Source organism: Archocentrus centrarchus, chromosome 1 (assembly GCF_007364275.1).
Source record: "Archocentrus centrarchus isolate MPI-CPG fArcCen1 chromosome 1, fArcCen1, whole genome shotgun sequence".
In the NCBI taxonomy this organism is placed as follows: Eukaryota; Metazoa; Chordata; class Actinopteri; order Cichliformes; family Cichlidae; genus Archocentrus; species Archocentrus centrarchus.
This window is the reverse complement of record NC_044346.1, coordinates 7,358,754-7,385,075: the sequence shown is the minus strand read 5'-3', so window position 1 is coordinate 7,385,075 and position 26,322 is coordinate 7,358,754. Positions and strand designations below refer to the sequence as shown.

At 43.0% G+C, this 26,322-nt stretch overlaps 1 protein-coding gene across 1 annotated transcript in view; it reads right to left on the bottom strand.

The window, feature by feature from the left end:
- Nucleotides 1–322: 322 nt before the first annotated feature.
- Nucleotides 323–26,322, bottom strand: part of mgat3b (beta-1,4-mannosyl-glycoprotein 4-beta-N-acetylglucosaminyltransferase b) — a 48,504-nt gene continuing 22,504 nt past the window's right edge. Inside the window, exons 2-5 of the mRNA XM_030738884.1 lie at nt 5,421–5,826; nt 2,757–3,394; nt 1,055–1,337; nt 323–856 (exon numbers count right to left, since the gene is read on the bottom strand). Coding sequence (XP_030594744.1) covers nt 359–856; nt 1,055–1,337; nt 2,757–3,394; nt 5,421–5,825 — 1,824 coding nt within the window. The 5' untranslated portion in view covers nt 5,826 and the 3' untranslated portion in view covers nt 323–358. The remainder of the gene's footprint in view (nt 857–1,054; nt 1,338–2,756; nt 3,395–5,420; nt 5,827–26,322) is intronic.

Here is a 26,322-nt window from a genome sequence, read left to right as displayed (position 1 = left end):
GAACAGGCGTGTTGAATTGGTGGGTGAAGGAAGGGCAGGGTGACAAATAGAGCGATAGCTTGGGTTCTCCCTGAAAAGGGGAGGAATGAGAAAATCTAAGATTCTGTTTATCCAGTGGTTGTATCCTCGCAATGTTCTCTTTCAAAATCCGTGGTGGATGTGATTCAGTGTTCCCTTTTTTTGACCCCAATGTAATGATTTTTAAGAGCAACATCAGTGCTGCCTGGTGGAGATACATTTAGTTTCACTCCAATGAGAGAAGCAGTTCATCGGTATCGTTCCACCCACCAAAAACCACTTGGGCCCTACTAGTCATTTCACATATTTTTATTTATTTTTTTTTTTTGCCAACTGACACCTAGCCTTCACTCAGTCTGGACTCTTTTCTGTAAGGGTTCTCCAAGAGGTAGCGATACCTGTCGTAGTTCTCCAGCATGTACTTGGGGGCGTACATGTGCTCTTTGGGGTCCACTGGGGGATACTCCTGCAGGGAGCCATCGAACCAGCCGCCTGTCCGGATGAGATCGCGGATGTAGCTGAGATCACGTTTGTCCTCGTAGTCGCCCCACCGCGGGAAGTCTCCGTTCTGCGCTGACACCAGCTTGAAGTAGATCCCCTCGGGTGTGAAGCACCAGGAGCAGTGCCACCCTGCAAAGTGGAAGGGGCTGCCGACCGACCACTGCACCAGGATGTGGCCGGTGTCGTTCTCGTATTTGCGGAAACCCGGCATGGTGTAATATTCGCGACGGCGCAGTTTGATGCCGTCGCCGTCGTACACGTCACGGAGCATCCTCAACGTGCAGCCTGAAACCACCTCTAGAGACCCAAACTGCTTCCAGAAAAAGCCATACAACGACTGCACACGAGGAGAGAACAGAGTTCAGCAGAGTTACAAACAGTGAAATATGTTGCATTTGTTCTTTCTTTAATCTTAAACAGTAAAAAAAAAAAAAGAACACAAAGAAGACAAAGAGATCTTAATATCCTGTATTAAACTGGCTGCTCGTAGAAAAATCTTTAACTTGCTCCACAAAAGCTGAGATATTTCTGTTACCTTGCGCATGTGGATGGCAAAAGGCTCTGTCCATCCATCAAACAGCTTGAGGAAAAGGAGGCCCTCGTGTGCTGGGATCTCGTCGGCATCGTTGATGACGAAAACATCATCCGATCTGGCGCCAACCACCCTGGACATGCCATTGCGTGTCAGGAACGTACGCAGGTAGTCATCGGCAATCCAGCCGTCCTGCCGCCCTCCCTCTGGAAAATGGTCGAGGAACACGTACAGGATCTTGTGTTTCACGTAGTCGTAGGTTCCGTTCAGAAGGAGCCGCAGGAAACTGTGGGAGGGATTACAGAAATATAATTCAGTGGATTCTTGCATCCAAATGAACAGTAGCATGGATATTTTTTATAGGTCACCATTTTCTCACACTGTTGCGTTTAGATCTTGTGATGCATTTTACCTGCTGTTCCAGGCAGCCATTGGTTTCATTATTTACCATGTAGCAGACATATAAGTTAGCAAGAGTGTAAATGCTTCCTGTCAAGGTAGGTTTGCTGTTTTAGCTCTGCTAAACTTAAATGCTAACCTGGTGAGGGTGCATGCTAATGTTAGCTGTTTAACTATTAGCAGTTATCAGCAGTTGGTGACTGTTGAGGAACACCGAGGAGGGAAATCAATTCAGTACACTTGTTGCACATTGCCTTTTGTTGTAAAACACTATAAAGATAAATTTCCTTCATTATAAGAAAACTCCAAATGCTGGCTTTAAACTGCAGTGCCACACGTCCATAATGTGACATGATATAATGTGCACTGTAATGGATTTCACAGGTTTTAAAAAGGCTGGTCATTTTTTTTCCCCTTAAAAACAGTACTGCATTAAACAGTAAATAAAATACATTCCAGCTGTACCCCATTTATAAAAGGTTGTCAAAATGTGGCAGAAGAGATAAAGAAGCGGGTCAGAAAGGCACTTGTTTGACAAATGGCCCCTTTCAGCACAGAAAAGCCACTCTCTCCTTGCACCAAACTGCCTGGAAGAACAACTCAATTAACCTGTTGATATGCATAGCGAAGAAACAGCGACGGCTGAATGTAACCGCTTTCATGCGGTGTCACATCCGATGACTGAACACACCAATCTCTCCCTTCAAGGCTACACGCAGAGTCAATCATGCTGCTCTTGTCATAATCTGCTGTAAAATTGCTCTCGAGGCATTTCATGTTGTCGCCGCAGGAAAGCTAACTGTAATTGTTATTCAGCACACTGATACTCGAGGGCGGCTGTAAACAAAGAGTGTGAGCTGCAAACAATGACGACTCATCGGAACGACAGAAAAACGACAAAAAAAAATTTGGGAGTGTGTGCAATTGATGAATTATGGACTGCTGGTTATAATAGTTGAGCACAAATGGAGCATCTCTGGTTCACAATGTGGCTTCAAATAAACTCCTTTATCCATATAAAGACAAAGATAAGATGGCGTGGCTTTCGTAATATAGATACACATGCTTTTCTCGTGACTGCATTGCCCTACTAATCCCACCCTGGTGTTTTTAATCCAGCTTAAAGTTTGCTGAGCATGCATGCTATTTTACAGTGCTGTACTGTCAGGCACTAGAGAGTCATAAACTGACGGCCACAGAGCAGCTCAGCGGAGGATTACACATCTCACATAAATACACCTTGACCGCAGGGGGACAGCTTTTATAATCTCCCCATATACACCTGTCCAAAAACTTTACACCATACCTGAGAGGCCGTTTCTCTCCGTAGGCGGTGAAGTTCGATTCACAGACGAGGAACAAGTCCACGGCCTCGTCGAGCTCGTGAAAGCGTGCATGCAGCAGGTCAAACTCATGGTTGACGTTGATGGCGTTGATCACCCTCCGCGGGGTTTCTCTGGGAGTCAGCCGCTCCTTAGTTGGCAGATTGGAGTGGTACACTATTGTGGGAACCCCGCAGTAAGGTCCATGCCACCCAGGCCGACAAACACACTTGACCAGCCGCTTCCCGTTGCCCTTGGCCCGAGCTTTGACCTTTGGCACTATGGTGGGCTGCTGATGAAGCTCCAGAGGTTTCCGTTGCCCAGGAGCACTAGCCCGACCAACTGCCCCGTTAGCCACAGACCCCCCTGATTTTGCAGAGTACTCTTTTGGGGTAGCTACCTCTGTCCCCTGCCTGAAGCAAAGGGCTCCAGCTTTGGTGCGGACAAAATAAGGTGTTTTGTCATCTTGAAGCTGGTAAGTGCGGGTATGAAGGTCTCCCATAAATTCTAAGGGGTCCTTATATTGATGCTCTTTTCCTGCTGGTTGCTGTGGACGGTCTAGCCTGTCAGACTGTGCAGAGTGGACGGGATTCTGTGGCCTCAAACGGTCCTCAGCTCTCATCTAGGTAAAAGAGAGTAACGGAAATGGTTACACAACTTCCCTTTAAAATAAACACTAGTTATACACATTAGACTCACATTAAACTGAATCTGCCTTGATAAGAGTTTTACGGCAGCATTTTTGTATCTAACCAACATGTGCGGCAAAGCCGTGTCTGGGAGCGTTTGGGAGACTTTAAAGTTTCTTCTAATTTGGTTGCTAAACAAATTTTGAAGAGCAGATAGTGTGACACGTTTTCTGATAGTGGCTGAATTGTAGTTTAAGGCAAATAATTATTTTGAACTGTGAAAGAGGCTCTTTGAGAGCAAATATGACTTGACGATAGTACAGAAAGAAAGCAAAAACTGCGGCTCAGCTGATGGCTGGGTATGCCAGTTTTTTGCCTCATTTACATCAATTTTGTCCATCATGAGAACTAAGAGATGCAGTGAGTTCCAATAACATGCTCTCTCTTGCGAAAACTCAAAAGACTAAATGTGAGTCATCCTTTTTAAAGCATATTTTTGCACAAATGCATCATTTCCATTCAGGTGTCAGTGGGAACAGAAGTGAAAATTATTAACTGACTGTAAGAAAAATAGAAATATCAGGCCAAAACTTTTCCATTTGTGATAATACCGCCCCCCCCACGCACACACATATGCAAGGTCCTTGAAACTTTGGAAACCTGTCTCACAGTCTAAAGCACAGCAGCCTCATAGCCTGCCTCTTTATCTGTGTAGCTACAAAGTTACACGACCAAATGTGAGTTCATGTAAATGAGGGCGAATGAATGTTAATGTTTACAGTTTAATTTTTTTACAGTTTCTTACAGTAAATCTTTTGCATAAACATGCAACATCAACAGGTTTAATCACAGAGTTGCATCATCTGTTGAGGAATTATGACCGTTTCATGCACAGCCTCCGATTTTCAGACGCTCAAACAGAACTGGACGGTTGACTGAGAAGCGGCGTCACGGCCGGGTGAGACCCGTTCCCTCGTTATTCCACGACAACTTGAGCAGGTAAAAGATCTGGAGCGATTCCAAATGTTGAACGAGCATTTGGAAGCTATCCTCTATCTGCTGACACAAGATGCTCTGCTGGTGTCAGCCTCAGAATTTAAATGTGCCTAATTTTCACAGGCATAGCTTATTAACTCTGCTTTTAGACTCTGTTTTAAGCATAAGTGAGGCTGTAATGCTGTTAGAAACATGCTGGTGCAGTAGACAGCACGGTAACCACAAGCAGAAATTGCAAAGATGCTTATGCATCAACTAAAACAGCTCCTTGTACTGTTTTAGTTGCAGGAGAAACATGTTGCCTATGTGGTTTAAATAGATTTTGTTGACTTGAGTCAGCCCTCTGTCACGAGTGTGTGTGTGCATTTTTTAAATCATCACTCAGTCTGGATTTAAGTGATGTTATATTAGCTCGCAGCATGCTCCGCAAGATTTCATTTCATATTAGATTATTTTAGTATCCTAACTGCAACCCCCACTGAGATCCCCAGGTAAAGCAGCACAGGATTACGGGAACGCATTTTAACAGACTCGAGTCCAGGGTCGTCTCATCTGGTTGCAAAATGCATCCCATCATTCTTGGAGAAAAGTCAAACGCACTGCAAAACGTCTCTTCAAAGCCACCAGACTGCACTATGCAAAACACACAACCTTAGTTTCCTTCTGGCTCGCCTGGTTAGCCATTTGCATTGCTGCAGTTCTGGTGCAAACTAACATTTTAAAAAACAACAAACTCACTCAGCTGTAGAAAAACAAACTTGGATTTTTCTGCAAGTTAAAAATTTGTGTTTTTAATGACTCGAGTCTGGTGGATTTAGCAGCTTTAAAACAGCAGGTAGCAGTGACAGTGAAACACCATCAGAAACAGGGATCAGATCCACAGGCTTGGTGGGGGTGGGGGTGGGGAGGGGGGTAAATTATGTGGCCTTTAAAAGTAAGCTTTTGAGACAGAGCTGTTGCTCAGCTACACTGTGATGCTCATCTCTCACTGCACGACTGCAGAAAAAGGTTTGCCTGTTTTACCTCATTTGCTGCGTCTCTCAGCTGGTTTTCCTTTGGTTTTTCCCAGGGGTGTGGGGGTGCTGGCTCCTCCCTCTGCCTCATCACATCCGGAATCCCTGGGCCAAACCCTTCCCCTCCCCCTCCTCCCCCGAGACCCACCACACCTCCGGCTTTGGTGTCTGATTGTTGGAGACCAGGTAGTGGAGGGGCCTCTTCGGGAGACGCGGGGCTGAGCGGGGTGGCGGCCATACCCTTCTCCCTCCAGAAGAAGCCGGTCACCATGATGAAGGACTTGATGTTGGGGTATGGAGCCGAGAGCTCACGCAGCAGGGAGACGTAATGAAGGGCCTTGTAATAGTGGAGGAAGGAGATGACACACAGGCCCACCGTGCACAGCAAGAACACCCTGTGCCGCCGCATTTTCATCCTGGAACAGATGGGAGGAGGGGGCATGGGGGAAAGGAGAGAGATAAAGAAACATCAGACAGACTAATATCAGAAGAATAATTCCCCTTCTGGATTGTTTTTACTTTTGTCCCATCTGCACCATTTACCTCCACTGGTGAGCCACAAGTAACATAAAGCAACAGCCTTCAAGTAGATAAAAACAGCCACAAACCTGCCTTTTCTCCTTCTAATATTACACACTTGACAATGTTCACTTTAGGGCTGCAACTAAAGATTATTTTGGTAGTCGAATAATCTGTCATTTTTGTTATCGATTAGTCAACGATTATTTCAATCTTAACTCACCTGTTCAAGCCTGCCCACCTGTTAACATCACCTTGTTCTCTTCTCACAATTAAAATAATGATCCATAAAAATACGAGTTTGGAACTAATCAAATGTATTTTTAACATTAATGTGACCATCACAATAAATATCAAAGAAAAAATGCATATTAAAGAAAATGCAATTTTTATTTTTAAATGAAAATATAAATGTGCAAATGAATAAAAATGGCCTCTGTCCAAAAGTTCAAATAAGGCTTCAAATTAAATCAAAAAGTTTTTTCCCTCCAAAACAGCTGAAAAGTTTACAGATGATTCAGTTCATACAGAGATTTATTATTCAGAATGAACACTGATATTAATTACAGGAGCCAGGGTAGCTGCTCCTATTGTACTTCACTCGTTAGCTAACATAACTGAAATGGCGGTGATTAGCAAACATTATCCACGAGGACTTGTTTCCGACAGGTAAACTAACACAAACATTACTGTACAAACATCAGGTATCAACGACGCCCTAACTACCCATCCAGAGCTGACGTCACAGCTGCAGGGTGCCGGCGTTTTAAACGCTCAGCACTGCAGCGATACTGCCGTGGAAGGAAAGCTCTGCTTTGCAGTCTGCATTCAGCTTTTATTTTTGTTTCTGTCAAATGTTCCCACACCTTTGACAGTCTGTCTCCATTTTCTTTCATTTTCTCCACCCTCCTCTCTGTTCCACTAGCGTTACGCTGTTGTGTTACTTTCTTCTTCTTTGGTATTGTTGTTGCTGGTAGACAATGGAGGCAATACTGCCCCCATATCTTCCTGTGTATTGCAATTACAAAAATCACACGATAAGCGAAACAAAATAGATGGACGGGTTTAAAAGTACGACGCTTCGACGATGAAATTCCACGTCGACAAATTTTTGTAGTCGAAGTCATCGATTACGTCGATGAATCATTGCAACCTTGTTCACTTTGTTCAGTGTTACTTCTTAGAGCCGTTTCTTCTGTTAGCTGAAGGGTAGTAAATATACCCATTAAAAAAAAAAAAAAAAAAATCGGTCTTTGTTCTTCAGATATTGAGGTTAGCTTGAAGGGATTGTGCACAATTGGATGGGAGCGGAGAGCGTTTTCGAACAGTAAAATATACAAGAGAAAAATTATTTTTAAAAAAAAATAGCTGAAAATAAAACGGCTTATTTAGCAGCTAACGATCCATTAATGTTTTCTCAAGAGTCAGTAGAGACCAAAACATTGCTTGAATTAAAGTAAATAACAGACTTCTAGCCATCAGATGGTTGCAAACAGACTCCAAATCCATGAATAAACTAACTTCAATTTTCAGCCTAAAATGTTGAAAAATTACTTCCTACATTCTTAATTGGCCACATCAAAGTCTTCTTTCATGGCAGAGCGGCAGCCTGACCCCATCCAGTGAACTGTAGATAATTCATGCTGATGATTATGATTTAATTTCATCATCATGTAGTTTTTTAAATAAAAAGGACAGTTTTATAAAAATGAGGCCTATACACAAGTAAGAACCATGCATCCAGTATGCATCATTATTCATACAGGCTGAGCTACTAATGGATGATTCTGATGTCCAAAACTGCATGGCATCATAGACAAATTGTAGTCCTTTCTGGCCACGTCCACCCAATATACCGAGTATATCCAGCATATCCATTTTCATGTACTGGAGCCAACAAGCAGCTTTAAAACAGGATTTCCCTGGTAGCCATGCACGGGCACTACAGTCAAGTAACCGGGAAAGCACGCGCCTACACAGCAAGATTTATTCTTACATTTAAGCCCATCCTTTAAAAAAAATAAATAAATAGTAACATGTTGGCCATCTGAACATATTAAACTCAGATGAATAAGAAGCAAAATACTGAGGTAATATGCTCGTCTACTAGATGTGAAATGAGTGTGAAGAAGGGTGGGAAGGAGTGAGGTCCAGCTGAGAGGAGGAGAGGTTGGGAGGACGCGCTGTCGAGAGATGTGGATTTGTTTCACTGGAATGAGGACGGCAATGATCGAGCTGGTTGAGCAGGATATCAAAAAGGTCCATGTTACGAGCTAAACACAACTGTTGCCAGCTTGGTCTGTGTGAATCTAAAGCCCCAACAAAGCCTTACTGCCCAAAAAGGTATTTTTAAAAAGGGATAAACTCCTGTTCCGACTCCCGGCTGAGTTATTTAGGCTCAGAGTCTGGTGGAAGTAAAGATCAACAAGTCCCAGGCCAGGCTAAAGCTGTAAACTTCAAGAAGTTTCAAAAAGCCGTTAAAGAGGTTGCAAGCAGCTCAGTAATAAATAAAGGAAAGCCCACACACACCAGAGGTCTGCACTGGGGCTTATCCAGGTAACTTCAGGGTTAACTCAGGGTTTTTCAGTATTACAAAAGGACGATCATCTTACCAGGGTACATTATGCTGCAGAGCTAACCTGTTTATGAGCAGTTTATGTTTGAGATAAGAGATCAACAGGTATGAAATTACTGCCTGGTGCACAAAAAAATTCTCCAGAAAACAGTGTCACTATTCCTGGAAAATCCCTCAGACCTCTGTGCTGAAGTTTTTCAGTAGCCTCTGAAGTCTCAGTCTTTCCTCGATGCAACTTTATTCCTTGATGTGGTCCCCCCCCACCCCCCAAGCCTACATTTGAATTCTGTTTTATTCTTTATTTTCAGACTTAAATACCACCGAGGCTGCAGGTGAAAGAATAAATAAATTGAATACTAATTTAGTGGAATAACAGTCGTAATCTGTCAGATTCTCCTGTGTGTCAGCGACAGCACAGACACTCTTAACAGTCAGCATTTTTGCTGGCTTCAAACAGGCTAAACTTTATTAAAATAGATAATTTCCAGTCTTACCAACTGAAGCGCTTAAAGAGCGCACACACACACACACAGCTTTTACTACTATACCACTGTTCTGTTTTTCCTTTCCAGACACTCATACCTCTTATTTCTCTGCAGCAGCTGGTTCCAGTGTTTAATCACGTCACATTTTTTTGAATACCACAGTTTTCTCTTTCTGTAACAATCTGCTGCTTTCTGCCAGTACGCTTATTCGTGTTTGGTCACATGCTGCCAGCTCTATCCCTTTTCCTGTGAACATGTGCAAAGCTAGACTGTTAAACTTATCGAGCTGAGAACCACATTCGTGTGACCAGTTACCCCAACATCGGCAGTCAGGCTAAGTGAAGCCAGAAAATGGAAGGTTACCCCGGGTATGTAGAACTCGCTTCATAGCACATGGCCCAGCAGCAGCCTTTCCCAACCTAGAACACACCTGGATCTTCAAACGTAAAGCTCCAAGCTCATTATTAAACCTAGGTCTAAAGACAATCACATAGGTAAAAATGAGCTAAGAGAAATCAAAGAAGTGATCAAGTATCTAATTCAAGTACTTGCATCAAAATACATAATTTGATAGTAAGTAAGAGATAAGAAGCACAATGTCTTTTTAATTTGCATTCTAATGAAGACAATTCTCACCAAATTTAATTGAAATGACACCAGGTTAATGAAATATCCTGCTAACTAAGGTCACACGAGACTGTAACGTCACTGACAGGAGTAAAATAATAAGTACTGCAAGTGCAACAAAGAAAAAAAATGAGATGAAAGCAATCCTAAATAAGCTGTCGGCGCTGTTTTGAGGAAACGCTGTGAGAGAGCATCCTCCACCAGCACAGCTCGCCTTGAGTTAACAAGCCCTGCAGAAATACAGAGAAATATGCAACTGCTGAATACAAGAATAGAGATGCTTCACTGTGTTTTCGAATTATAGATGAAAATACATAATATTTCACTCAACATGAGCCTACATTGGAAGAGACGGAAGGGTTAGCGGGTGCAGAAGGTGGGAGAAGTCAAAAGGTAAAGCAAGTAAAAGATGAGGTGGAAGCTGGTGGTGTTTCGTTTAACACTGCTGCACCACATCCTCTCTCCAAACCCTTTCAGTTCCCCACTTTATTTATCATCTCTAATTCCCCTTCACATTCACTCGCTCTCCCCGCTTCACTTCGCTCTTCTCCGTTTTCCACACAACTTGACATGAAATGGAAAAAAGGAGGAAGTGATGAGTGAAGGCGCATCTCTCCTCCTTCCTCCCACGCACACAGAAATTGAAAGACACAGATACAGAGAGGATTTCAGTTTTTGTTTCTCACGACAGTGAACAGTGAGTGGACAGGAAAGCAGGCGAGGGCGGGGGTGGGGATGGGTACCATGCAGCAAATGGCCGCAGGTCAGCTTTGACCCCGGGCCGCTGACTTTCAGCCCGAAGGCGAATGGTCGCCTGCTCACGCCGTAAGCTAATCGGGCACAAAATACATTTCAGTTTTTCACGTTCGCAGATTCTACCTGAAGATGCACAGATGACCAGATAAAGAGTCAGCTGCAGGCACACTAATGATTTTGTATCGCATCTGCTGTGATTCATACTTTCAGGACTCTGGCTTTCACTAGAACCAAACATTAAAGTGGAGCTAAAGTCTGTCCTCGGGTACCCTTCCAGTGTGTGTGGCTAAGACGTGACGGTTTCTATGCTTAGACACTCTGGCCCCGTGGGACAGATTTACTTTGCATCCTGATAATGTTATCTTAGTGAATTAGCTTTCAATTTGGCCTGCCTTACGACCTTTTAGAGAAGCCTTTACAGAAGCTTTTTGCTTCTTACCTTTCCTGCACAAGCAGGTGTGTTCCAGTGTGCATCTATGTTCCAGTTTTGCCTCTATGTATGACTTCTGTAGCTTTAATTTGCAAATAAAAATAAATCACAATTAGCACTATATAAAGAGCATTTGTTTTTAATCTCATAATAATCCTTTTTCATCTCACACTGGGCCTCGGTGCAGCCCCCCGCCCCCAGTTTATCCACTGACAACCCAGTTTAGTGCCCTTTAGGCCCACTTTTTTTTGTAAGGTCGGCTCCTCCTCGCAAACAAAACATTTAAATTGCAGGTCATGCTGCATCCAGAGCCAAGAGTGGCACAAACAGTCTGAGACGGTGTTTCGAGCACTCTGAGGTCGGAGCTTTTGGGCTCACAGACTGTTACTTGTGAACACACTCACAAAAATAGGTGAAATTTAAGCATTATTAGTGTAAATAAGAAAAACAGTATCTGAGCTACTTCAGTCTGAGGTTGAGGATTCCAACATAATCAAGAAAATCCAGTTACTGTGGGTTTTATCGTCTGAGACACGCGTACCTCAACAAAAGAACAACAGTGACCCAGGGCACTTTCAAACAGACACTCCTTTCCGTTAATCTGATGTTTCAGTTTCACAACTGAATGAGCTCCACTTTTCTGTAAAATCCAAAGCAACGTTACATGGTCGAAGCTCCAAGTATTTACAGATCGTTTTCAACGGGGCCAAAGTCTTCTGCCTGAAAGAGAGCTTAATTCACCAAGAGACTAACAACTACTGCCACTTAATGCTTTCATTTGGAGCTTTTAGGGATACATTTGCATTTACTACTAGCAGTAAGAATTCAGAAAAAGAAGTTTTGCACTGAGTTAGCCCATCACCAGTTTTGCAGAGCCCACCACCAATCCATATATAAAGGCACTTACAAACACAGTAACCGCCGGCATCGTGTTGGCATTTTGTGCAGATTCAGGGATGCCCTGGTACGTCTAAGCCAAGACATGACGGCATGACTTATTCCAGTGTGCTCATACCAGCAGTCGTTGTCAGTCTGCTGTTGCAACCTTCCTTTCCCCTGCGGTGCTGCCTGTCAGATAGTGCAATGCAAAAGGTTGAAGCTTACAAGGCATAGTGTCCACCTAACTAACACACAATTCTGCTTTTACTGACCAGAATCTTTATGGTTTATATTTACCATTACAATAAGTGTAAAAATCAGTGTTGTCTCAAGTTAAAGTTTAAATATTATAAAAGCAACACATTAAAAGAGAAATGTAAGAGAAAAAAAAAAAAAAAAAAAAAAAAGGATCAGCATTAATACTATAAGTGTCTTAGTGAGGGGCACCATAAATCCTGACAAATAATTAAATAAAAGGTTCTGTGTGTCGTGGGAAACAACTTCTAGTAATCCTTAGAATCTGAATAATAAAATGCTGAAGTAAAAAAAAAAACAAAAAAACAAACAAAAAAAAAAAAAACACAGGAAGTACATTAGCCTGTCTGTTGAAGTCTCTTTAAAAAAAAAAAAAAAAAGAAGCAGCAAATTAAAACAGTTCACTGGAATAGGAATGCACTGAATTGAAGGAAGGGGAAAACTTCCTGTGTTTATACTGTGAAAACGTTTATCTGATCCCATTCAAGGTGGACAGACAGTGGCGCCGCCCTGTAGCACCGCCGTGTAGTACCTTTCTGAAACGTCACACTTTGTAAAACTGAACTGGTGGAACCTCATATTCTCTCTTTAACCCAATCTTGGCCTCTGTGGGATTTTAGCACTGCTCACGCAACACTGGCGAGTTTAGAAAAGCCCCCAAACGCTGGCTGACGAAAGCAGCAAACATTTGGTTTACGGGCTCGGAGGCCGAGCCAAAAAGATAAACAGCCACAGAGAGGTCTGTGTGCCGGGAGGAGGAATTTCCCTAGTGCGCTAGTCTTAATTATAAGCATTGTGTGTGTCATCATGGCAAAAAAAAAAAAAAAAGCAGTCCTGGAGACACCCACTGACCCACAAATGTGCTTTTGAGAACTTTGGCATGTGTTTATGTCCCTGTGTGGATGAGGACATTCATTCATCAATGCGACAGTGCAGGAAAAAGAAAACTACTTCCACTGAGTTCATTTCTGACCCTGTGTCAGCTCTTTGGAAGGATTTCTTCCAGTTTCTTGAGGACAGGACCATTTTGTTTTAGGCCTGTCACTTCTTTTGTCACCCACTTCTCCAGTTTCCTCTATTTTAAACAAGTTTTCAGCTAATAGTTCTTTGAGAATCACAACCTGTGCTTAAATCCTTGGCTTTTTTTCAGAGATTCAACTAAAGACATTTGAACGAATGTGTTTTTGTGACTGGCTGCTAGTAACAAAGTGGCTAAAGAGATCATTTAAAATTGGTTCTTTGCTAAGTTGGATGAACCTACACAAACAACCGTCACCATTCTCCCCAGGCCACTTCCCATATACAGTTTAGACGCATCACTCTTCTTTCGTTACACTTCTCAGTGCCACTTTAAAAAGCGATGACACACAGTATCTGTATAACTCTATAAAGACTGTTTCTCACACATAATTGTTTCTGTAGTTAAAACAGTTCAACAGCCGGACTTTTGTTCAATGAAAAGTGGCTTTGAAATTTTTACCACGTCAGCAAAACTGTTTCACAGGTGGAACGATAAATGCTGCACTGCTTCCCCAAATGGCTTAAAGGCTTTTGTTCTCTAACAACTCAAGGCAGTAAAGCTGTGTGCGTCTGTCTGTGGGAGCGAGCCACCTCTAAATCCCCTTCTCTCATGTTTGACCATGCAAACACACACACAAACATTTTTCCACTTGGGAAAGGCTTTCCTACGGTCTCATCTGGACTACAAAGAATTTCTCAGCTTATTCAGCACCAGTCTGCTGGTCTCACCTAACAAGCTCTCCGGGGGGATGGCAAAACAAAACAAAGCACCTTGGGCGCAGCAGTTAGTGAGCCCAGCTCCCAACCAAACGATCAGCAGCACAGCCCAGTCAGACTGCCCTTAATTAAGGTCCTGAACTTTCAGCCGGAGAAGTGCTTCTCTCAAAAAAACCAAACACCTAATTGCACCAAACTGAACTGAGCTACATTTGGAACACAAATGTATCACCTGAATACCTGTCACTATCAAAATAGAGTATCAGTATCACATAGGTGGGCACGGGCTTATACAAATGCCCACACTGACACCAGAAAGGGGGGGGGGGGGGGGGGGGGGGGGTTTATGTATTCACACCCCCAGCCTGCAATCTGTGCGCGCTGCAGATCAGAAACCGGATACTATGATCTCCAACTGAAAACTTACTGTGCGTAAGGTGAGAGGTGGAGGCTTCAAGGCCACAGTTTAACAAACTTTAATGTCTTCTGCTTCATTTCAGGAAAACACACACACACACACACACACACACACACACACACACACACACACACACACACACACACAGCAGTAGGGTATAGGGTAGAATTGACTACTTCTGATTTTATCTTTATAGTTAGCCTTAAAAACTGCCTTGTTTGGCATCATTTTTTCCCCTCATCTCAACTTCACGTGACCGTACAGTAATTCCCCCCGCCCCCCCATACTGACATATTGTATTAACACTGAACCTAAAAATTGTGCAGATTTCAATACTCGTACACGTGGCTGATCTCCAAAAGAGGGAGACAAAAAAACCCTCTCATGTTATAGATTTATATAGATTTTATTTATATAGATTTTGCCAAGCAGATGTTGCAGAGGTGCATGCAATAGTCAGCAAAATCCTACAGGATATAATCAACTTATCCAAACACTGTTGTTTCTACATCTTGTGACCATAGTTTGCTTTTAATGCCCGCTGAGGCACCTTTCTCAATCGGTCGCTCCTCCATTAGCAAACAAGTGTGTTTGACTAAAAGGATGCTGAGCAAATCATCCAAGTTTTAAGGCGCCTCACACTCGGCTTAACTTTAGCCTCTCTTTATTTGCTTTTCCTCCTTTGTTGATGCACAGGGAACTGCTCAAAGCGCTGCTGAGCAGCAAATCTGGTGCGCTGTTTTGATGGTTTGAACTGCTACTTTTAGAGTAATGGCACAGCGTCTCTGTGCCTCAAAGCAGAATGCGAGACAACCACATCTCTTCATACAAGTGGTTTCGAATGTATGCTGCAGACATCCGTCCTAAGATGATCTGATAGAACAGATACGCCCTTAAATTAATCAATGCGTACGAATCTTCACACGAAGCATAGCGGCATGTGCTGTGCTTGTGCCAAGTGCCTGTAAATGCAAGTTCCAGCACAGAGACATCAAACTACCAACTACCAAGGATTTTTTTTTGAAGTAGACTCCCTTTTCCAAGAATGACTTCCCTGATAGTTCTGTGTAGCTAGTGTGCCCGTTTATTTCAGGAAAGAAAGCATCATAAATTCATAAGATTTTACAAGGTCATAAAACCTGGCGCTGGTCACCACCACACTACATGGGTCCTCCTTTTGTTTTGAGGTTGATTGTGGGATTTAAAAACATCCATGTGTTGCAACCCAAACTATTTTTAATAAGCCAGCTCATTTCAGAAGCTCTTACTAGCTCCTATTGGTGTTTAATACAGGATGAGATACCCAAATGTGTCCAAGCATACTTGATTTTGCTGCTTTTATATAGTTATGTTTAAACATGTAAACATTTGCAAACGCCTTCACTCATATTACCATAAAAAGCAGCTTATCTCTTGTTCATACTTCCTACACAAGAGGGAAGCTCGAAGGTGGTTAAATGAAGCTCTTCTTTGCTCGTCTCTTTGAATCAGGAAATTCTGCTCCTCGTCCCTCAGCTTGCGGGTCACTGGTTTGGTGAGTGAGATGTCAGAAGAAAGCCAGTGTGCTAAGTGGGTTTCAATAATGCAGCACGGTGAGGGCCTCAGAAAGGTTGTGTGAATGTGTATGTTACGGTGGATCTGGGGTTTAGGTGTACATGAATATTAGGAAGCAGAAGGCTGGAGCTGCAGTGTGGGAATACATGCTGCCTCTGAGGGGACATGATGGGTGCGTGATAGGAATATTGTTTCAGGTGTAGCAGATGTGATTGTGTGTGTGTGTGTGTGTGTGTCTGTGTGCACGTGTGAGTGATGGAGCATGGATTGAGAGGATGGGGAAAAGCCTGTGGAGTGCCTCCATTCCACCGATCTCATCTATAATTCAGCACCGTAGCGGTCCGTGAGGTCTCTCTCTCGCGTTCCCCTCTGTTTGCTCTCTGTACTGAAGGTGGAGACTAGTGTTTCACCACATCTCCACCGTCTCTCCCCATCTATCCATTCCCCATCCATCGCTAACTCTCTGGAGGCCAAAAACCTGTGAGCAGCAGCTCAGCGAATTTCACTGAATGAAGTCATTCTGAACACGGAGAACAAGCTGGAGTGGGGTAAGGCGTGTGTGCCGCAGCCTTAACCAGGTTAAAACCATCTCGAGCAGCTCTCAAAATGTTTGACTAAATGATAAACAGGAAATCAGTTTATTTTAACACAGCGTGCATCTAATAAATGTGGTTATGGCAGCTCAATGGGTTTTACAGCTTTGCATTAGTCACCCCCATCGTAGAGGTGTGGGGGAAAATCGATGTGAACATCAATTATAAGCTTCCTTCTGCTTTTCAACTGCACATGTAAAGAAAATGATGTGCCGCTGAATCTGAATGAGTCATGATCAAGCACAAATAGTTCACTTTCTACTTCTGTTGTGTTGCAACCCAGCCCCTCCCTTACTTTCAACTGAACAAAGCAATCCAGCACATTTTAGTCCAGTGTATGTGTGAAGCTCTGAAAACATGGGCTCCTACATTTCCTATAATACAACTCAGTAACATCTTTCAGAGAGACTCTGTACAGATATTAGCTCACCCACTGTGACTTCACCCATTGGGTGTGAGGCTTCGAACTGAGTGTTTTGCCATCTTTGCCACAAATGTTTCTGATAAGGCTGCTGACTTTATGGGGAAATCACAATTTGCACAGTAAAACACCAAGCGCTGCAAAATAATTCAATTTTATTCATATAGCACCAAATCACAACAACAGTCACCTCATGGTGCTTTATATTGTAAGTTAAAGACCCTACAATAATAGAGAGAAAATGCCAACAATCAACGGAGTGAAAAGAGGTGAATGAAGAAGAAACACTCGGTGCATCATGGGAACACCCCCAGCAGCCTAGGGCTTAACTAAGGGAGGGTTCAGGGTCACCTGATCCAGCTATGAGGTACAACCAGGTGTCTTTTTTAAAACCGGAACTTTGCCCCCTGGTGGCCATTATAAAGAATTCAGTTTCTGTGCATTGGCATTGATTGACCTGGTAGTTGGGTCCATGTTTCAAGTACAGTCCATGTGTGGACCCCACATTTGTAACAAGTTCTTCCTATTATAGGTGTGCAATGTGAGAGAGAATCACTAAAAGCTCATCAGAAACACCCTCAGGCGAGACTGCTCTTACCTGGAAGATTACACTAGAAGGTGCAGCAATTTATGACTTTTAGATTTATTAGTATCAGGAAATACTAAGTACATATCACTGTATATTGTTTCAGTATTAATGTGTATTTTGCTTTTATGTACTTGTATATCCTTGTGTGTGTGTGACAGTAAAACGACTGCAGAGTGAATGCACCTCAGGGACAATAAACGTCGCTCAGCTGAGCACTTCCTTTTTCCTAACAGCTGATTCAGCTATTTTCTGTTCACGTCTTTCCTTCCATTCATTTCAGCTTTCTCTAATGGATTCCCAGAGGCAACAGAGACATGTCGCAATCCCGAACTGGCCCTCAGCGATACTGAAACGTTTTCCTGTTTTGGATTTCTTTCGCGCCGTTTCTGCAGCGTTTCACTCCTGTCGAAAAAGGTGGCTCTGACTGCAACGCCACACTCTCCTTTTTTCACTTCCCCCAGTCACACATGTAAAGGTCACATGTTCCTGGAGCCTGCAATGATTCACATGCCGTCAGGAAAATCTGTCGAGCTGTGAGAAAGTCTAGTTTAATATTGGGCCAGTTATTTCCAGTAACAGTAACAGACGTCACTGTGATAATAACTGCTTCACACAGTGTATGTAGATGATGCTCGGGTGGTGATGCTCCATGTATTAGTGTGTGGGTCTATTTTGATTAGCTAGATTTTAGATGGGAAAACTCCAGACATGCAACATTGTATTTTGGACATAAAACTGCACAAATTTAAGAAGATCACAACCTGACCAATGAAAAATAACCCTTGTTCTGTGTTACTGAGCTGGTGGTCTGTAGCCAGGCAGATTTTGTTAAGTCCATCAAAAGAATTTCTACTTCTTCAAAAAGATCCAAATATTTTTATTTCACTCTAAACTTCTTCTATCTAGAATCAGAATGGCAGCCGTTTACATTCACAGCTAACCAGACTTCACCTTTTTGTGTCAAATGTCAGCAAAATTAGCACTGGAACTTTTGAGTTAGGCCAAAATGCTCCCAAAATGGGCTCAAATTATGACCAAATTCTAACCAGGTTCGTGAATATTTTTGCCAGATATAAAGAAATCTCTCACCAATACCTGAAAGGTATCACCATTGACCAGGAGGAGGCACCTCAGAGGTCACAGTGACCTTGACGTTTGACCTTTGTTTGTGATAACCAAAAACATAATGGCACAGCTAGTGCTGATATTGAGACACTGGCCCTATTTCAATGTACACCCTGAAGCCTAAACACCAACCCCTCACCTCACAGTGTGGATGAGAGGCAATAATCAAACAGTTTCCTTGTTTTCATCAAAACAGCATCATTAAGCAAATAAAGGTTTGCACTAAAGCACAGGCTGCATTCCAGTTTTCTTATTCCTTCCGTGACAGTTGCTCCTCCCATGCTTGTTTGTAAGGCTTTCCCTGCAACACTGTTTTTAACTTTACACCGCTTTGAACTGTGGGTAATTCCCTCAGGCAAAATCTGCAGAAATACAGACTTACAGAAAGTGTGCATAAAGTGCTAAAAATGTTTGCCAGAGGGCCCTGATGCACTTCACAAATTGACGACGGGACAGGCCAAAGCCCTGACCGGCTTAGCGGAAGCTCGCCTCAGGTCCTGTGAGTCTGGGAGCGTGAACATTGGGACTGGGTCCACGATATACAGCTGGAGGCTCTAGAAGGTGGCTCGAGTTATGATTATTTGGTGAAACTACTATTTCCAAGCTCAAAAATGAAGGCTTAAGCTTATATTTTGTAAGTCTTCTGATAACTGTGTAAAACCCCAAATATGACAAGACTAAACAGGAGGAAATAAGCGGCCCATAATTCACTTGGGCAGCCTCGTCAGCCACCGCTGGCGGTCTTACATAAGAGAATGTGCATATTTTAACCAGCTAGTTGTAACTGAAAGGCCACGTGCCTTCCAATGTTGCATTTCAGGAAGAACGAGAATAACGAGTTAGCAAACGGCCACTGAAACATGCGAGCAGTTTTCTAGGAGTCATCGCCATCACCTTAGTTCCCGCCAATCCTGACAAGAAATTAGTTTTCCTCCATCTGTTTCCAGAACATCCTCTGTCCTGGAAAGCTAACGGGACACCCTGCTGCCCGCTGATCTTGGATCAGCCGCCACAGTCTCGGGCCCTTTTGACTGAACATCAAATTAAAAAGGTAAGCCAATTACACATCTGAGGCCTACGGGAAAACATCCCTCCAGTGCAGAGGCGTGAGTGTGGCTTTTCCCAGTTTCGTCCAACCTCCTGCACCATCCAGCATTGCTGTGCAGCTCCACTAATGAACACTGCTCTCTTAAAAAGCAATCCTCACTGCAGTGATTCACCCTTTTAGTCACTTGCAGCATCCACCCTTCTCTTGTTATCTATGCCCACTCACTTCTATTCTATTAGAGGCTAAAAGGCCAACTGCTAAATCTAGGCTACTGTTAGCTCGTTACTGCCGTGCATCGTGATCGTAAGGCGGACTGAGCTGACTCACGCTGATGTTTTTGTTTAACACTGGTGGTAATGACAGGGCTCTGCAGATCATCTTGACAGTAAACAAAGATTTCTTGGCTCGCAGCAAGGCTTTCCCCAGGTGTGTGATTATCGTCGAGACAAGAATGAAAGCACCAAATCTACTGTCAGGTTTTCCCACCTCTCGGTCTGAGAATTGTTTGCTGCAGTGGCTCTTCGCTTGTCTTTGTCCCTCAAATACCGGAGTGATTATTATTGTTTGGGTGTGTGGATGTTTAAGAGCCAGCCAGAGGGGGTGACAGAGGTCCCTGTGGTGGATCTGCGTGTGCTCAACTTGCTGAACACAGAGGCCTCGTCCTGTGCAAACACACAAGTGGTTTCCTGATAATCATCTCAGTCAGCTTGTTTGCATACACCTCTTACCGTGCTGGTTCGTAGCTGATGCACATCTATACACATCTTGAATATTAGCATCAAAGGCAGTAGCCTTTAAAATTGTTTACTTGTAAACTGAGCAACACACACACACACACACACACACACACACAGGCATGTTCAGAGAGCTGGGATTAACTAAAGTAGGTCAACATCCAAAAAAAAAAAAAAAAAAAAAAAACACAAGGCTGGAGAACTCATTGACACACTCCTATTGTCTGCACAGCTACCATTGTCATTACAGAAACAGGAAGATGGGGGCCATTAGAAAGCTTCCATTTTATCTCTGGTTAAGCCTGATGGTCTTTGCATTTGTCTACGGTCCAGGCGGTAATTGCTGAACGCACAGAATCGGGCCTGAGAATGGCGCCATTGTGTCCGGTATTTTGCTGCGTTATGCACAAAACGGGACGCTCACAGCTGAAAAATGGCCACATCGGTTTAAAGAAAGTAACCACCAGCAGCCCTGAAATCGACAAGCACGCGGTCGGTTTTTGCAGGGTTTGCTCAGCTGAAACTTTCCCCCGGTCTTGTGTGAGGGGGCTAATGGGCACATTTATGCATTTTGCAGCAGATGCAAGGAAGAGCAACGGGACAGCCGGAGTGAGGCGTTACACCTGAACGCAGCTCCTTCGGCCTGGACAACTGTTTTTAATTACAGGGCAATCGAGGCAATATAGGAGAAAGCCTCATCAGGGAGAGGAAAAAAAGAAGGGGGTGGGTGGGGGAGCAGTGATTAAAGAGGGGAACAAGATCAAAAAAGAAGAGCCAGCTACAGGGAGAAATGGAGGCAGATTCAAGTGAAAGCATGAGTGTGAGGAAAGAGGAAGATTAGCGCAAGAAGTGGTGCAGCGGGACGCAATGTGGCCTCAGATGTGACAGAGAAGGAAGGACGGAAGGAGGAAGAGACAGAAACAGGCAGAGATGTGGGGGAGGAATGCAATGGCAGAGCTGAATAAAATAAAGCCAGAAGCCGTGTGTGATTTAGATCACAGGGAGAAGGAGAGCGACAGAGAAACCGATTTGAGAGAGACGCAGTCGAAGCAGTCAGTCCGTTTGCACGCCCGTGAATTAACTGAAGGGGATGTACAGGTTAATTACAGCAGCTTGACTCAGGAGACAACAGAATGTCCACGATGACCAGGCCTACTGGAGTTTTATGGCCAGTATCATTATTATTTTAATATCATTTGACATCAACCTCCTTTTTTTTTTTTTTTTTTTTTTAAATAATGTTGCAGTATCGGCTCATAGTCGCAGCAGATCTCACTAAAAATGACACTTAAACCAAAAACAAACTGATTCCTTTGATCCTTCTCTCACCAGATGTTAACACAACTGCAGCTATTAACAGTGTTAAAAACAGCTGTTTATCTGCCACCCCACAAAACGGAGTACTGTTTTTCTTTCCCCATCGCTGCTCGCAATGCCCCCCCCAGCAGCAGAAGGAACTCACTAAGCTGTATAGGTGCCAAGAGGAATCTGAGTAATCCAGCTGGGTTAATCGAGTCCTGCTCCTGCGATTACAACCTTAATGCGAATAAGATAAATCTTAAGGGGTTTATCTGACAGTTGCAATATTACCCTGCTGGTTCTAATCAAATTATTCAAATACATGTAAACACAGTGAGTGACAGAGGAAAGGAGGGTTAGGGAAGGATGGAGGTAGGCTGGGGCATCAGGGAAATCAAGCTAGAAAGAGATGCAAAAAAAAAAAAAAAAAAAAAAGAGGGGGGAGGTTAAGGTGATTCCTGTCAGCTGTGTGAACATGAAAAGTATAAAGCTGGGAGAAAACTGCTATTAGTCCTGCACTATGGGGCTCTGCTGTCAGCTGCTCCGTTTTTACTGAGAGCACAGCCAGAGAAAAGTCTGAAAAGCACTTGGCATCTGTACCAGTCCCCTCAGATGTGCTCAAAGCCTTCATGATCGTTTCCTAAAAGGGGGACGCAGGGGAGCACTAAAAAAAAGAATAAAATTAAATAAATAAGTGAGATGTATAGTATGACATGGAGGTATAGATTCACTTTACATCAGACTCACAACTTCTTTATTTAAAGGGATTTGGTGGAGTGCTGTACTGTGTTTAAAAAAAATAAGAAGTTTAGTTTGTGTGGGATCAACAGCGCTACACGCCTCCTAACCTTCATCAGCTAAAAAGCAGGTCAGTCAGTGATCAGCACACTGGGAAAAAAATGTATGCAACATTTTCCAAAATATCTGAATGCTTAGGGAACATTTTGGAAACTTTGTCAAAAATAGCCAAACTCTGGCTAAAACCAGAATAAGGCATAAAGTCATAGCGCAGTGTAACAAAGTGATCAGTAATTTTTTACATCAGTAATTTACCATTTTAAATGTTCAAATCAATGTAGAAGCCATGCCACATGTTTTACAGTATTTTACACTAATAAACTGCCAAAATAAAAAGAAATATTGAGATAATACTGTATTACAATTACTATAAAGCTTATATGCAAAACAGCACACTGCTGGAAAGTTTTTTTTTTTTTTTTTTTAACACAGCAGAAAACCACTGTTGTAGTTTACAGCAGCTCCACTTAAAAACAGCTGAATTTAACAGGGATTTCTAAAGTTCATGTAAAAACAAGAAGATATTCAAAGCTCGTTCCCGAGGTGACTGCTGTGTTGCTTGACTTGGCTGAGAGTTTTGGGCTGTGTATGTATTGTTTAGCTATTATCTCCATCCACATCTATCACAACCTGCAACAGAGGTCTGAGCACATGAAGGGTCACGTGTGGTTGATGCTTAGAAATACAGACTGATCCATCTCCACAAAAGTCTATATTTATAAATGGTAAACACACAAAAAAAAATAGTCAATCGCAGTGAGAGCGACGATTAGCAGAGGAAAACGAGCCCACTAAAAACTGCAGTTGAGTCGGAGATCTCAGTCTGAACACTGGACCGGACCGTGCTGGACGAAGCAAAACTCTGCACGCTGAAAGTCATTAAACTGTTGGTGGTGCCAATAAAAGGCTGCAAGTCTGGACTTGTTTACATGCAGAGCAATATTCTGGCTAATAGTTGTCAGAGTGCTGCACAAACACAGCTCTATCACAGTGGTGAACAGTTGGCAACATTTTAACAACAGATGAAATGCTCATCAGATCCCCACCACCGCCACTCAGCTGGACTTTCAAAGTTTAAAAAAAAAAAGTTGGCCGTTTGAGACTTTTCTTACAATTTCCATTTCCTCGTTGGCTAGGCACCTGTGATTAAGCCCCAGTTTTCACTCAAAGCTTTTCATTTGTCATATGCAGCTCTGAAAACTCACATAACAGTTTAAACCAACAGAACCACTTGTAAAAGTTGACACAAGCTTCTAATGAGCATTTTAGCATTCATCTACATAATCTTAACTTTCCCTGTGAGTCTGCAGTTTGTAATAGTGATTTAATTGCTTTAGAGCGCAGCCATTTTTTTTCTTATGTTTTTATTAAGCTGTTTGAGACACTTTAAACAGAGATCTAAGAACAGCTTTGCCTGTAAGGCTGTCTTCCTGCCACACAACTGATTCCAAGACCCTTTTGTTGACTCATACCATAACCATGCAACTCACCTCACGCAACCCCGGAGGAGAGGGAAAAAGAAAAAAAAAAAAAAAATTTCAGACCTGCATTACTGATACATGTGCAAACACACACACACACACACACACACACACACACACACACACCCACCACAGAAACATCCTGTGTTTCCTGCCCCTCACGCTGCCCACAGCTCTTTTCCCTGTCTGAGGGAGAGTTTTCAAGCAGCGTGACAGATTGGTCAGCAGTTGCTGTCGCAAGTGTGAGAGCAAGTGTCCGATCAAGTTTGGCACGTTTCGGCGACCGTGGCGTTGTACAGGCTTGTAGCAAGTCCGGTGCCAACTGCGATCACAAGGCCTGTCTGTGCACTCCACAGCTCACTTATCTGTTACAGGCACAGTTCAGGAGGTGCGCCGTGCACGCTGGGAATTCAGGGGTTCTGTGTGTGCATTTGTAAAGTTGACCACGCATCTTTGTGGCAGAAGGAAAACCAATATGCCTTCTTCCTGCACAAGTGAACACATGTTGATTAAAAGGAGACAGTGGCTTTTTGTCTGTTGCTGTTATCGCACTAACACACCGGTCTTAGCGCCACACCCGCTCTCATGTTCAGACTTGACATTTTGGAAGTTAATTTTAGTAAGTGAACAGGGGAGCAGAGCTATTGGAAAGCGAGTCCGCAAAAAGCACTATGCCACAGTAAAAATGTCAGCATATATAAGCTCTTCAAACTGAGTTCCACTGCCTTTTCCATGATCCATGGCTGGCCTGTGGCTTAAAAATCACGCTTTAACCTCTCCGTGAACCATCCGAGAATAAAAAGGATAATTTTTAAAGAAAACAGCCTGGGTACTAACCCGAGGCTACACCGTTCTGTTATACTTCCGACACCACCACGCTGCTCTGTTCCTAATTGTGTCGATTCAACAGTGGATCTAAAACGTTTGGCAGATTTATGAAATGCACTGACCTCTGACACATTTCCACTTACACAGCCTTCTTCAATGACTTTATTCAGGCTTACAGGGCACAAAAGTAGAGGAAATAGTGACAATGCAAATCCCACTCAAAATTGGTGTATTCGCAAAATACTACTTAGATACATACTGTGAGCTATTTCCAGGAAGAAAAAAAAAAAACACAAAAAACAAAAGACAAGCTTGTGAATCTAAGAAAAAAAAGATCTTGCAACATTACCCACAACACCCAATGCAACTCAAAAGCCACTTATGATGACGCCGTGGATCCGCCTCCAGCAGTGGTACCATAGAAACGTCACATTTGAAGAGGCTGATGGCGTGCATCAGTTTTCTCTTTGAGCAGATTTCACAGGATTTCACCAGAGTAAGAACTGTGCCGTTCAAACCCTTCTGAGCACAATTTAGTATATTGTACACACTTCTGATAGATGGTACCACTGCATGTAAAGAGCTGGATAACAACAAAACTACACACACACACACACACAGACAGACGCCATCTTTGACCTCAGTGCGGTTACATAATAATCCAAATGGCAACAAAGACAGGGTTACAGGAGGAGAAAAATAGTTACAGTAACTTGTATGCCCGCGATTTCAGACCAAATAAACGTGGAAATGCTACCAGTGGATAAAAATTGTATTTTAAGCAAAAGCACATTTTTGTGCAGTTTTGTGCTTCTCTTAAGGAGAGAAAAAGAAAAGGAAAACACTGAAAGAGCTACAGAACACAGCCTGTATATAAAAGAAGGACACAGCATCCAGGTCTGAAAAGCACCCTTAACCTGCATTCTTAATCAGCAAACCTGATTAAAAGTTTTGAATCAAGTATCTATCTTCCGTGTCTTTACTACCACATTTTCATACCAGTCAACTTTTGTATTTAAAATATGTGAAACTTTTCGCTGCTGAAAATAGAAGTCGCTATATGACGTCATCGCCTAAATTGCATAATTGGTCATTTGCATGTAGTTGCAAATCGAGGCTGTTGGAGAGAGGAAAAACATCTTTGGAGAGAAAGTATAGAACAAAAACACCATAAATATGTTTAGAACTACAAATAAACTTTATGAAATAACTTAATAACTTTAATTCTCTGCCTAGACCCACATTACACAGATCAATTTTGTCCTGTATTGTTTAATGTTAGAATATCAAATTTAACGAAAACACTGTGGGGTGCGACTGCTAGCTAAGTTCACCGCTCCTCCTTTATCTGGGCCACTGTTGCCAACTTGTATAAGAAAACTCGTTGTTGCCTATCTCAAAGGTTGATAAAGGCTGAAGCGAGGACCGGGGATGGGAGCGGAGGGAGGCTCGGTGTTTAAGTGAGGTTCAGGAGTTGGAGGGTGGAGTCGAAGCGAGGTCTGGGCAATGCCAAAGTGCATGAAGGGACACAGTAAAAAGGCTTTATGTACACAGAACACGGCGACAGTGGAGGATTTCGCTGTCACTAGTCGCTTTTTGGGAAAGGGAAAAAAAAACTAACCTCGCGAGAACTGCCACCTGCAGTAGCTTGGGTGGCAGTTCTCACAAGGCTAGTGACAATTCAGTTTGGAGCGGCAGGAATACTTTTTCAAAATTATATTAAAATACGGGAAATTTACAGGAAAATAATACGGGAGGACG